The sequence below is a fragment of the Emys orbicularis genome, chromosome 11, assembly GCF_028017835.1.
Source record: "Emys orbicularis isolate rEmyOrb1 chromosome 11, rEmyOrb1.hap1, whole genome shotgun sequence".
NCBI classification, from domain to species: Eukaryota; Metazoa; Chordata; order Testudines; family Emydidae; genus Emys; species Emys orbicularis.
In genome coordinates this window covers 75,947,810-75,961,882 of record NC_088693.1, presented here as the reverse complement: position 1 = coordinate 75,961,882, position 14,073 = coordinate 75,947,810, and the positions used below count along the sequence as shown (strand labels likewise).

At 57.0% G+C, this 14,073-nt stretch overlaps 1 protein-coding gene across 1 annotated transcript in view; it reads right to left on the bottom strand.

Moving 5' to 3' along the window:
• LOC135885349 (zinc finger protein 250-like) overlaps nt 1-14,061 on the bottom strand; it is a 74,796-nt gene extending 60,735 nt beyond the window's left edge. The window contains exon 1 of the mRNA XM_065413021.1: nt 13,984-14,061. Coding sequence (XP_065269093.1) covers nt 13,984-14,061 — 78 coding nt within the window. The remainder of the gene's footprint in view (nt 1-13,983) is intronic.
• Between the last annotated feature and the right edge of the window lie 12 nt (nt 14,062-14,073).

Genomic DNA, 14,073 nt, shown 5'->3' with positions numbered 1-14,073 from the left:
CAAGACCAAGTACTGATTTTGCCCCAGATCCCTAAGTGGCTCTCTCAAGGATTTAACTCACAACCTTGGGTTTAGCAAGCCAATGCTCAAACCACTGAGCTAAGTGTTCTCAAGTGAGCTAGAGACCAACAGTGGTTCATAGTAATTATTCAGCAAGTATTTTAGAAGACCTAGAACATTAGAGGAAATCATGACCTGCTAAGAGACAATTAATGGAGAGAAGCAGCAAGATTAATCCCATACATTGGATTGGTTGTGATTTATTTGCCTGATTTGAAAAGAGACCAAAAGAAACTGAGTCTCCTCGCTGGCGATAGCCCCCTGCTCGGCCAATCAGCACTGAGACTCTGAGGGGCGGGAGGCTGAGAGTCTCACCAGATGTCCCAAAGGACGGCCCAGGTCACCATCAGAGGGGCTCACTCTCAGATCCAGCCTCACCTCTTTGTGAGGACCTCCCGCAATTAGAGCAACCCCCCGTCCCTCACCCACACTCACCCCTTCTTGGTAGAGGGAGGGAAGCCGGGTAAAGGGGAAAAAGAAGCAAGAGAAGAGGAGAAAGGAGGGAGGAAAGAGGAAAAGGGAAACCAAAAAGGATAAACCCCAATGTCCCCAGGGATTCCAAGCATCAAAGTCCTAGGCAGGAAATCAAATTTGGCCACCTTAAGCCAGTGTTTTCTGGGCCTCGAATTCTGCCTGCACCAAGGGGATCAGACTGAACAGGTTCCAAACCTCTCTGGGCCTCTTACCTTGTAAAAGAGAAGTTTGTTTTTGGCACAATCAATGGTAGGAAAGGAGAAAACTCCACAGAGGTTCCTCCTCATGCTCACATCCGTGAATCCTAATTCTCTCTCAGTCCTCGAGGAGAGACCTCGTGAAGGAGACTTGCGGCAGCAAAGCCGGGGGGGTCTCAGAGACTGGCCTGGCCCTGCACCTCTGTCCTGCCCGGCTGATGTCAGGGTCTCTCTGTGAGGTCACCCCCTCCCCACCACCTTTACCCAATAGGCCGAGTTCCTGCAACAGGCCTTTGTGATGTCACTGCCACCCTCACCCCTCCCCTCCAAGCTTATGTCCTGCCCCTGGCCAGCCTCGTTGGGTGTTTGTTTCCCCTGGATCTAGGGTTGCTAACTTTCTGACCCAACAAAACTGACCACCTTTGCCCCGCCTCATCAAGGACGGAATGCAAGGCTGAGTTCACTCACCAACCCCCTGAAACATGTCAGTGCCCTAGAGAAAACCGGACCCCTGCTATTGGAACAAGATGCTGGAGATCTGAATGGGAAGGGAGTGTCTGAATTGTCAAGATGGGGAACGAACAACAATCTACAGCAATGTCATTAACACAAACACACTCCAATCCTGCTCCAGCCAGAAGGGAAATGGGCAGGAATTCCTGCTGTCCAGCAATGGACACACTTACAGCCCGCACAGCAGTGAGTGGGCCGGGGAAGCTGGTCTGACCAAACAATGTGAAGCAGGGCGACCCGGCCCCAGCCTGCTCCACTCTGCGGCTCCCAGGATCGCTCGGAGAAGGAGTTTTTGGGGAAGGGTGGATGGGGGCGGAGCAGGGCGGGAAGAGGTGGGGGGGCAGAGCAGGGGTGGGAGCTTGGGGGAGGATTGCAGTGGTGGTGGAGCAGGGGCAGGAAGAGGTGGGGGTGGGGCCTGGCATGGAAGGGGGGTTGTCCCAGGCCCCGCACACCCTAGGAATGGCCCTGGTCGCGGTAACCAGGTAACCTTCCTCCCCAGCATCTGCATGTTCACGTCACCATAATTTGGGGCACCACCGGGACAGCAGGTAAGGGACGGCTCTGGGGGTCGCAGACTCTGGTGAGGGGGGGATGCAGGGTGCTGCTGCACATTGGCAAGCCCTGTATGGAGCTGTCCCCCACCCCCAGGGCTGCACATCTGCAAGAAGCCCATCTCCCCTCTTGGGGTCAACCTGACGCCCTCACCCCCAGGACTGAGTCCTTCTCAAGCCCCCTTTCCTGAAGGGCTGTGACGTGGGCTCTGAGGGTTAAGAAACTCCTCCCTCTGTCCAGGTGTCCCTGACACCAGCAGCGTTCTTTCTGCTGCTTCCTTTGTGCTGCCAGGCAAGGGGAAGACACCCCCGCCCCCAGCCAGCCGGGTCATTTCCATCTTCACACACAGGCATGTTCAGCCTGAAGGCTCCTTGGATTCAAACCCTTGGCCCTTACAGAGGCAGGGGCTGAATTTTGCCTTAAAGAGATACCGTCCTTTTCCACAAGTATGTCTAGGGTTACCATCCGTCCGTATTTCCCGGGACATGTCCGGCTTTTGAGTTTCTAAATAGCCGTCCGGGAGGAACTGGTAACAAGGTTAAAATGTCTCGGGGGGGGGGGTTTCTCCCTCGCCTCCCTCCCTCCCTCCCATGCAGGGTGCGGCTGCTGATTGGGCGGCTTGGCTGACTGACCCGCTCCCATTGGCCTCCAGCAGCCAGAGCCCTCCCCTGCTCCCCCCTCCCTCTGTCTGCAGCCCTGCGTAACACACAAACCGACCCACTGGGCAGCGTGTTTTGCAAACACATGGAGCCAGAATGGTAAGGGGAGTCCGGGGGGGCAGTCAGGGAGGGGGGGAGTGTTGGATGGGTCCCCGGCCTCCACCTGCCACCCCTCCCCGCGCGTCCCCCCCCATGCCCCCCCCCCCCACTGGGCCGGCTCTAGGCACCAGCAAAGCAAGCAGGTGCTTGGGGCGGCAAATTTGCAGGGGCACAAGAATCCAGCATGGGAGCTGAGAACCAACAGGGAGCCCTGGGAGCTGTAGTTCCTTGGTTAAAAGCAACAGAGGGTCCTGTGGCACCTTTAAGACTAACAGAAGTATTGGGAGCATAAGCTTTCGTGGGTAAGAACCTCACTTCTTCAGATGCAAGGCCAGTTCCTTGGTTAGCTCCCTGCCTATAGAGCCAGCCCTGGAGCAGGGAAAGAACTACATTTCCCAGCATTCCCTTGGCCGCAATTAACAGGAAAGGGAAGGAGTGTGGAACTGAAACCTCATGCTGCAGCTTGCTGTAAATGGTAGGGACAGAGCCAGTTCTAGGTTTTTTGCTGCCCCCCACCCCAGCCCTGGGCTCCCCCCGCACCCCTGTGTTGCCCCAGCCCTGGACTCTCCCCCGCCCACACCCCCTGCTGCCCCAGCCCTGGGCTCTCCCCCCACCCGCATCTCCTCCTGCCCCAGGCCTGGGCTCTCCCCACACCCCCTGCTGCCCCAGCCCTGGGCTCTCTCCCCACCCGCATCTCCTGCTGCCCCAGCCCTGGCCCCCACCTGCACCTCCTGCCGCCCCAGCCCTGGGCTCTCCCCCAAAGAAAGAATTGGGTGGATTAAATGGACAGTGCACCTCTCTATCTGAAGCCTAGCAAGGCAGGTACGTGGATCCCACTAGAATTTAAAATGAAAAGTAAGGGAGGGGAGGCTTTACTAGACTGGGCAGCTTTAGATACAGTACCAGGCACGTAGGAGGATTTATACTTCTGAGCCATGGAAGCAGAAATTGACTTTTCTTTTCCAGATTTAGCTAATATTCAGAAAGCGAATCCAGCACCTGCCTTCCAGATTTGAACACCCTCAAAATTCAGGAGTGCTCAAGCTCAATTTGGGCAGGTGTTACTTCATTTCTCCCAAATCAAATATACTGATCCACTGTAACTTGCTGTAGAAAAAGTAGAATAAATTGAGCAAGAAATGCTTCCCAGTGGTTATTAGGACTGGAATTGCTATTTTCAACAGCCGTTGCTTTTTTTTATTATTATTATTTTTTTAAGTTTTAGTTTTATTTGTTTAAAAGGAAGACAGTGATATTGCATTGGCAAATTCCCCATAGAAACAAAGAATGGAACAAAAGAATAATAAAGGCACCTCAACTTTTCCTCATTTATGTAGGACAGTCTTATAATATGCATCCAGATAGCCTTCAATCACACAAGCTGAAAATTGTTCCACTTTACTGCAGTTCTGTAACCATATGGAAACCAATCCTGTCTGTGTTCTGTGCACATCCAAAATTCCTGCTGAATGACCCGCCCTGGGAGCGAGTTACCAGTGACCCAGGGCTGGGGCGGCAGGAGGGTGCAGTGGGGGGGGGCAGCCAAAATTTTTTTTGCTTGGGGCAGCAAAAAACCTAGAGCCGGCCCTGCCCCCCCCCTTGCCTGCTTGTACTGCCAGAGCCAGAGGCAACTGCTGTCTGCTGCCCCCAGGTCCTAGCGTCCCCATCCACTAATGGGAAGACAGGCTGCCCTTACCCTGCCCTTCCACCCTAGTCCCGAGCCTCTCCAATGCCCCAAACCCCTCAGCCCCAGCCCTCAGCCCCCCGCACCCTAATCCTCCGCCCCAGCCCTGAGCCCCCTTCTGCATCATGAGCCCCTCATCCTCAGTCCCAACCATCATCCCCCCGCACCCTAATCCTCTGCCCCAGCCCTAAGCCCCCTCCTGCATCATGAACCCCTCATCCTCAGACCCACAGCCCTCACCCCTGCATCCCCTCCTATCCCCAAACTCCCTCCCAAACCCCCTCCCCCTTCCCACACCCCCCCTCCTGCCCTCAAATTCCTCCCAAAGCCTGCACCCCCCCCCCTTTGCACCACCTCCCACCCCCAAACTCCATCCCAGAGCCTGCACCCCTCACCCCCTCCTGCACACCCACCCCCTGCCCCAGCCCGGAGCCTGCACCCAGGACCCCTCCTGCACCCTAATCCCCAGCCCAGGACCTGCACCCCAGACCTCCTCCCCTCACCCAACCCCCCTCCCAGAGCCTTAGGCAGGGGTGGGGGTGTGGGTTCTGGGCACCACCAAAATTTCTACAACCCTGCCACCCATGCGAGTGGATAAGGGTCGGGGCAGTCAGGGGACAAGAAGCAGGGGGGGTTGGAGTTCTGAGGGGGGCAGTCAGGGGGTGGGAAGTGGGAAGGAGTGGATGGGGGCGGGGCTAGGGCGGGGCTTTCCCCCCCAGTGTCCTCTTTTTTGATTGTGGAAATATGGTAACCCTACCCCTGACTACACAGGAAGCAGAACTGGGTTTTGATCTCGGCTCCACCCCGCCCCCACCAGTGCCAATCTGGAGTCAGCCCTGGGGGCAGGGCTGGATTCTGATCTTGGCTTTCCCAGGGCTAATCAAGATTATCTCTCTTGCAGTCAGTCCGGGCACTCTAGATTCACACTCTGTAGAAGAGGAGCAGGCAGTGGTTTGATGGGACTTTTTTTAGGCCTGGCTGGGTCTGGGGGGGGGGGCATATTTTGGGTCCTGCACGGCAGGATGTGGGACTCCCTTTGACCTGGGAACAGCGGTTGAGGGGGTCAGTGTGAGGTTGGGGTAACGGTTCAGGGTTTGGCTCTCTGTTCCCTGTCCCTTCCCCACCATCCTTAATGGTAACATTCCCCCATATCCCACCCCATGGATACTCATGCTGGCCAGCCAGCAGCCTGGAGAGGAGATGGCAGGTTAGGGACCAGATCCCAGAGCCACTAGATCCCACACCCTGGCCTCAGATCCCCCCCATGGACACACGCCCTGGCCTCAGATCCCTCCCCCCATGGGCACACGCCCTGGTCTCAGATCCCTCCCCCCATGGACACACGCCCTCGTCTCAGTTCCCTCCCCCCATGGAAACACACCCTGGGGGCGGCAGGTCCCTCGCTCCCTCTGGGAGCGAAAGACCTGCCGCTGAACTGCCGCGGCCGATCGCGGCTTTTTTTTTTTTTTCCAATTGCCCCGCCGCCGATCGCGATCACGGCTTTTTTTTTTTTTTTTTTGCTTGGGGCAGCAGAAATGCTGGAGCCGGCCCTGGTCCCACGGACCGGATGTGGCCGCGGTCCATAGTTTTCCCACCTCTGCTCTAGTGTCACACACACACACACACCCCCATGGGCACACGCCCTGGTCTCAGATCCTGGGCATGCGCCCTGGCTGTCTCCGATACTCACCAAGGAGGAGGATGGTGAGAGCAGATGCCATGATGGGCAAGTGGGGACCCCTCAGCGCTGCCACCAATGCCCTGGTGCTGAGCTCCACCGAGTCTGAGGCCCAAGTGCGAGCGGAATGAGAAACTGCGCCGGAGGCTGCAGCCCCAGGAAGCCCGTGATGCGCTCGGCCCCTTTCTTCCCATCAGATGGTTTATCTGCAATCTCCAGGCCAAATCTATTGCGGTCAGAGCAAAGCCAGCTCCCTGCCACACCCAGCAAAGCACATCCCCTCCTGCAGCTGCCTGGTCCCCCCCCCCACTCCTCTTATCACCTCCTGCAGCAGGGCAGAGATACCTTCCTGACCTGGCTGGGCCCAGCAGCCACCCTGGAGCATGTGGGTGGAGGGGCCTGGCCAACCTCCTTCTCAGATAGTGTCGCTGCAGATGCTATTCTTAGCACAGTGGTGTGAGACAGAGATGGGACAGAGAAGTGGAGGGGTTGTGGTTTCTGCACCCGTAATGGGAAGGGGGAGGGATAAATTTAGATCCAAAGTTGCTAAAGCAGCAGCCGAAAAATCTTTGAAAAGGGGAAGTGTGTCTTGCAACAGCCCACAGCTCTGGGGTGACCCTGGGGTGACGGTTCCCTGCCTCTGGCCCGGCCACAATCAGGGTCACGTTCGTCTGGGCAGGGGACAGAACTTCCTCCGGGTCCGGGCCCAGGCTGCAGAACGAGCTCCCCCAGCAGCCAAGAGCCCCCCAAACCTCCCCACCTCCAGCTCCAAGGCCAGGCGCCCTCCCCCGGCCGGCCTGCTCCGTTATCGACCCGGGGCAGCACGGCCATTGACCCCCCAAACCGCCGCAGACCAGACCCTCCGCGGTGGGCACAAACCTCCCCCAGGGAGAGGACGAGAGAGAGCGACCCACCCGTGACAGACGGGGCCACGTCACTTAATGCTCGACTGACAGGCGCCCGACACCGCGGTGACCAGGGCAGCGTCAGACCATGTGCAGGGTAGAAGGCTGCTCCCCCATGGCTGGGACCCCCCCAGTAACTCCGTCCCCCTCCCCGGCCGGGGGTCCCCTCTGCTGGGCCCAGGGCTCAGGGCAGAGCCTGGCTCTGAGGGACCCATCAATGCAGAGCCCCCCCCCCAAGTGTGTGGCTGGGCGTGGGATGTTACCTGCACAGATTAGTTCACCCCACCTTTTCCCAATCCATAGGGCTCCAGGCGTATCCTGGTTACTTTAGGCACCCCACCTTTTCCCAATTTGTAGGGCTCCAGGCGAAAAGCACCTACCCGGACCCAATCCGTAGGGTTCAGGGTCACCCAGACCCAATCCGTAGGGTTCAGGGTGTAACTAACCTGGTCAATTTAAGTACCCACAACCTTTCCCAATACGTAGAGCTCCGGGTGTATACTGCTTCTGCAGGTTTGCAGGACCTTTTACCAGTGAAAGAGCCTTACACAGTAATATCCTACATAACCTTTGTTTAGTAACGATCACCCAAACCAGGGTTTTGGGTGATGCTAGGGTTACCATACGTCTGTATTGTCCCGGACATGTCCGGCTTTTTGGTTCTCAAGTCGTCGTCCGGGAGGAATTTCCAAAAAGCCGAACATGTCCGGGAAAATAGGGAGGCATGGTAAGCCTAGAGTTACCTGCAGGAGCTGCGTGTCTGGGATGCTCGCCCGGCCCCGGCTAAACGTGTAACCTGCTTCCCCCCGCTGTGGGAGGGGGCGCTGCCGCTTTGATGGGCTCCGGCCGGCCAGGAAGCGATGTCATTTCTCTTCCGGCCCCACCCCGGCCGGGGGCGCGGCGCTTTGGGAGCAGGAGCCGTGCGGGCCGCCGCCTGGCCCTGGGCATGGGCCTTGTTGCTGTGCTGCTCCCCTGGCCCTGGGGCTCCCACTGCTGCTGCTGCCCGGCGGGTCCCCGGCTGCTCTGCTGGCCTGGGCTGAGTTCTGCTGCTCGGCTCGGGCTGCCCCGTGTGCGGCTGCCCCGAGCCGCTCTCCCTATGAGTACCCGCCACCCTGCCCGCAGCCAGCCCCTGTCTCCAGCCCCTGCCGCACCCCCTGCCCGCAGCCAGCCCCACACCCATAGCCGCCGACTCAGGGGAGGAGGCGGAGGTGAACTGGGGTGGGGGCGAGGAGCTGCCGGTGGGTGCACCAATTTTTCCCCATGGGTGCTCCAGCCCCAGAACACCCACGGAGTTGGCGCCTATGCCCACACCCCCTGCCCGCAGCCAGCCCCTGTCTCCAGCCAGCTCCGCACCCCCTCCCTGCCTGCAGCCAGCCCCGCACCCCCCGTCTCCAGCCAATCCCACACCCCCCTGCCTCCAGCCAACCCTGCACGCCATCTCCAGCCAGCCCTGCACCCCCTGCCTCCAGCCAACCCTGCACGCCATCTCCAGCCAATCCCGCACCCCCTGCCTCCAGCCAACCCTGAACCCCATCTCCACCCAGCCCTGCACCCCCTGCCACCAGCTAGCCCTGCCCCATGCCCCTCTCTGCAGCCGGGCCCATGTCCACTGGTGCCCTGCAGTTCCCAGGGCAGTAACCCTGCACACCTGCTTCAATGAGAGGGGCAGGGAGCAGCTGGGACCCACACATATGAAACGGAGCTCATTTCTAGTACAGGCCCATCTTTTTAAAAAGAACTTTAGGTAGGGTTACCATACGTCCGTGGACATGTCAGGCTTTTTGGTTCTTAAATTGCCGTCCGGGAGGAATTTAAAATTTAAAAATTCCTCCCGGGAAAATATGGACGTATTTAAATATCTAAAAACATCCGGGAGAGCAGCTGCAACAGCGAAGGTGTCTCCCCCCCCCCCCCCCCCCGTGGAGTGTCCTCTTTTTTGAATGTTCAAATATGGTAACCCTAAGTATGTCAAAATGGATGTCCTTGTGAATCCCAACTCCCGCTCCCCCTGGGGATCAGATATGCCTGAGCCCAGCAGGGTAAAACAGGACATATGCCCTGGGGCTGGAGGGAGAGCCCGTCTGCCACCACCCCATGTCCCCGAGGGGTTGGCTGTGTGACTGCTTTCCTCTGAAAGGTCAGCTACACAGTTCACTCTCTGAGACTGAGTTCCAGGCTAGTGGCCTGGGGGAGTGTTGGGGGCAGGTAGAGGCTGAGTCAACCCCTCTGTGTGGGGCGTCCATCCCCAGGTGACCAGCATGAGGACATTCCTGTGCTAACAACATGACTTCCCCAGGGTCCTGGCTGGGCACACTCACCTGCTGAGAGGGTTGGTCAGGGCTTTCGTTCTCTCCCACTGAAGCTTTCCTAGACATTTTCCCATCTTCTTCAATAGGCCTTTCCCTGTTTTCCTTTCCTTGGGCCCCCTCTAAGCCACCATCCCTGGTGCTCTCTAGGGCCAGGTCTATGCTTTCCTCACCTGCAGAACTCTGGCTGTGAACAATTGGAACAGCTTGTTCAGTGACAGGCACCTCTTTGACCCCTTTGTCTCTGAGGGCACTGGGCAGGCTGCCTTCCGCTGCACTGCAGGAGTTCATCTCGGCACCTCCCTTTGCTGCTGGAGACACGCTGCTTCTCTCTACTGCCGGGGTGTCAACGAGACTTTCTCTGTCTCTCTTAGCTGCTGGGATTTCCCCTCCTCCCTGGGATCTCAACACAAAGATGCATTTCTGCTGTGGGTGACCACATCCACACCCTTAGCCACATGAAAAAATAATTCCCAGTAAGCATGTCAGCGGGGAAGTCGTCCACCGCCCCCACTTGTCAATCACTTTGTAAACCATCATCTTCTCTGTGCACCATGGCTAAAGGTACAAAACTCCTAGATCGTCTTCTTAACACAAGCTCTGCCATTGTGTCAGGCAACGGGTCAGATTTTGGAAACACACTCGACTTAACCAGAGAATTTTGTGTCCCTGTATCTTTCCATCCCGTGTCTACTCTGTCATTGACTTACCAGCCGTAATAGGCTTTATCTCTAACTCTGCAGGGCCAGCCCTCTCAAAACCTTTCAAGTAATCCTCAGGTGCTTCCGGGGTTTCTGTGCTGAGGACAGTGAAGTAACGTGAACTGGCTGGGGCTTGTTGTTTCTCAGCTCAGGGCCCTGATTTCTCTGGTGCTCTGGGTAGTTCCACTGATCACACTTCCTCAGGCTCTTCCTTGACAGGAGATTTGTAATGGGAATTACTAGGAGAGGAATGATCCTGGGGAAGTCAGTGCCCAGCCTCCTAACCCTGCTCCTTTGTCTTTGTTTAATGAACAGATTAAAGATAAAAGTATTGTACTCAATACGTTCAGTGTCCATACAATCTCTGTGCACATTGGATTTGAAAAGTTGTCCTTCTTCATCTGTACACCACAGGTGTCCATTTTAAATCAAAAGATTCATAATGCCCCATGGGCTACTTCCCTATGATACACAGGGTCACAAACATCGTGGTGAGTAGGACAGATTACTAAGTAATCACAGTGGGTTTCAGCCCCGTAGGATCACCTGTAAGGATTTTTCCTTCCTTTAAAGAGGGCAGAACCCAAACCCCATTCAGAAGATGCGGGGAATCTTACAGTAAATTCTTCCCACATGGTCCCCTTTGTAAAGCTCGTCTATCAGAGCTTGCCTTAGCACAAGAAAATAAGGCCACACAGTGGTAACCACACAAACAAGACATTATTTACTACGGGGAAAAGGGCTAGGATAGGATAGAGAAGGGGCGGATTAACAAAACTTTAACTCTGGAAATGCTCCACTCTCACAAACAATTACACCCATGTGGTAATGTTGATGTTCTCTCTACTTTCTCTTGCAGTGACAGCGATGGACGGATGCTGCTCCCTTGACATTGGACGTTAGGGATGGACTTCTATGCTGGACACAGGAACGGGCGAGTATAGACCTAACTAAAAACCCTCCCTATCCCTCTTTGCGTCGTCTCTGCCTGGATGTTAGACCCTATCTATGCGGATTCAATCCGTGCGTGGGAGTGTGCTTCCCAACCCAAAATAATATAACAAATGGCAAAAGGTCACAACATTTTTTCTGAAGTCCAAGATGGCCACCTTATAGATAACCCAAAAGGTCCATGCCTTTTGTCCCTTCTTTTACTAAAATTTGGCAGGGGCAACCAGCATTTTACACACCCGGAGACTGGATTTGACCAATCGGGGGATGTTCTGGGACAGGGTGACCCATCCAGAAGGGGGTTGTATATCTCCTCTGATAACTCCTCCCTCTGTCCTCTACCAATTGAAGTGGGCGTCAGCCCTGTAGGACCACCCCAAGAGGGGATTTGACCAAACAAGGAAGTGCTGTAGTGGAGTGACCGGCCCACAAAATGATCCCGTGATCCCTCTAAGAAGTCTCCCCACCACCCTATACCAATTGGCGAGGGTTTCACTCCCACCTTAGGCCATCTCAGAAGGGAAACATGTACAAATCAGAATAGGTATAGCCCAAAGGTCTAGGCCATGATTTCTGCAAAAGACACCCTTGGAACGAGACGGCCTCTTCCACACAGCGTTGTGTTGCGACTTCCAGGGCGATGCTGCCAGCCACGCAAACATGGAGCTCCAGAGATCGGCGGCTTCTTGCCTAGACCTCCGGGCACTACCTATTCTGATCGGTACGTTTCCCTTCTGGGATGGCCTAAAGGGTGTGTGTGAAACCCTGACCGATTAGTAGAGGACGGTGGGGGGATTTCATGGAGGGGTGATGGGCCCCTCTCGCGGGCAGGTCTCCCCACCACGGCAGTTACCCTATTTGGTGAAATCCCCTCTCTGGTTGGTCCTAAGGGGATGAGGCCCACCCCAACTGGGAGGAGTTCTCGGAGGGGGTCACATGACCCACTTCCATATTGGTCACTCTGCCCCAGAACTTTCCCCCATTGCTCAAATCCATTCCTGAGGCAGAGCGATGGAGATAAAACACCCCCAGATTGGTAGAGGAGTGGGAGGAGCTCTTAGAGGGGTCACATGCCACTCCTTGCTTCCGCTCATCTTTGCATCTTGACCCCAAAAGTCTTATGTCATGGGGTCGGTCTCATGGTGACAGATGAGCGATGCCTTAGGGGTGACGGGGCGAGGTGCCATGGCTGAAACCAAATAACTGCCCTTAGCCTCAGGGTGGTTTGGCCTAATGGCCAGAGTCAAAATGGCTGCCTGCCCACTCAGGGCCGAGTGGCCTAACAACCAGAGTCCGTGCGACCGCCCTCTCCGTCGGGACCGTGTGGCCCAGAGACCAGAGTCCGTGCGGCCGCCCTCTCCGTCGGGGCTGTGGGGCCCAACGACCAGAGTCTGTGAGGCTGCCCTCTCCGTCGGGGCCATGTGGCCCAGAGACCAGAGTCCGTGCGGCCGCCCTCTCCGTCGGGGCTGTGGGGCCCAACGACCAGAGTCCGTGAGGCTGCCCTCTCCGTCGGGCTGTGTGGCCCAATGACCAGAGTCCGTGCAGCCGCCCTCTCCATCGGGGCTGTGTGGTCCAGAGACCAGAGTCCGTGCCGCTATCCTGTCTCTCATGCCTGTGTGGCCCGATGGCTCCAGACAATATGGCTGCTCTCTCCCTCAGTGCTGTGTGGCCCAGAGACTAGAGTCAATATTGCTGCCCTTCAGCACAGGGCTGTTTGGCTGAGAGTTCAGAGACAAGGAGGCTGCCGCTCCTCTTGGGGCTGTGCAGTCTAATGGCACACTGGGGACGTGGGTTGCCACCCAAGGATGGATGGCGGCCAGGGCAGGGGGACCCGGGCCCTGGTTACTCCACCGGGTCCTAGCCCAAGGCCTTGTCCATGGCCAATGTGTTTCCATTGAGTCAGTGGGGATCCAACCAGAACATCTGACGTCACTCAGCATGACAATGGCTAGTTCACCCAGGTTACTTCCTACGAGATGTCTCTAGGCCATGGGCTGGGGGTCTCTGGGCTCCCGGCGTGGGAAAATCCCACAGACTCCGATCTCCCCTGCACGTCTGCAGGGCCCTGGGGATGCGGCTGGGTCTCGGCTCCTCGGGGCTCTGCATTCAGGGGCTTCAGCTGCTTCTGGACTGGAGCCTACAATGTGCATCCTCCATTTTCGGCGCTCTGTCTAGACAGAGCTGAGCTGCTCCCTTTCACACTGGTGCTCCAGCTGTAGCATGTCTGGGGAGGGGCTTGGCTTCCTCCGCCTAGACTATGGGGTTATGTGTGGCTGGTGCACCCCGGCACATCCTGCTCTGCCTCTTCTGTCTCCTCCTTCCCATGCAACAGCTGCTTTGGCGTCTCACAAGAGATGTGATCAGCGGTGCGCTCGGTTGGCTCCTGTTAGCCTCTAGATGTCTGTAAGAGGGAGAAAGGGCAGGAACACAAATCAGAAGAACAAAACCTTCAAGCAGGGTAGTTTTCCATGGCACAAACCCCCCCACTTTGCTAAAGCTCATTTGCAACTTCCCTGAGAGCTGGCATTGCTTAAAGAGAGCACCCAGCCCCCGCAAGCTCCGCTGCCCTGTGGGCTGGCAATGGTTGAAGGGAGTCTGGGAGAATGTCTCCTCTCCCCGCCTGGCTCCGATGACTGAGGGAATCACATGCGAGAAGCTCTGTGAATGTCGGGCTCGGTGCAGTGGGGTGAGATGTCAGACATGGAGCCCAAAGGTGGGGTTGTCCTGACTCTGCAGTAATTTCATTACAGTCAGAGAGATTTCAGAGCTCAGCTACGGGTTCTGCCCTGTAACCGTGTGTGGGGGTGGGGCAGAAGTGGGGCAATGATGCACTCATGAAAGGAGTAGGGCTAAGGGGGGGTCCGTGCTGCAGCCACTAAAGCCCCTGCGTGCTGCGTTCCGGCCGGGCCGGCTCTGCCTGGCTGGGGTGGGGGCGAGGCGGCTCCACGCGCTGCCGTTCCCGCCCCCCCGAGCCGCGTTGCTGTGATGAGCACCACACCGGGAACCTCTGTCCCGGGTGCTGGTCTTGTCTGTAGGCTCCGCCCCCCGCCGCTCCCATTGGTCGGGAATCGTTAATCCAGCCCTGGCCCTACTCCCTAGCCTGTTCCAATCCTGCTCTTGACTCCTGACTCCGGCTCCAACCCTTGGGTCCCCTCGGCTCGACCTCCACCACTCTGACCACTAGGCCCCACTGCCACTGCTCACACCACTGGGCCCAACCAACTGTGCTTTGGTGTCCGACACCAGCGATATGTAGGAGTCGTTCACCTCACTGCTTTCCATGCGTATGGCTTT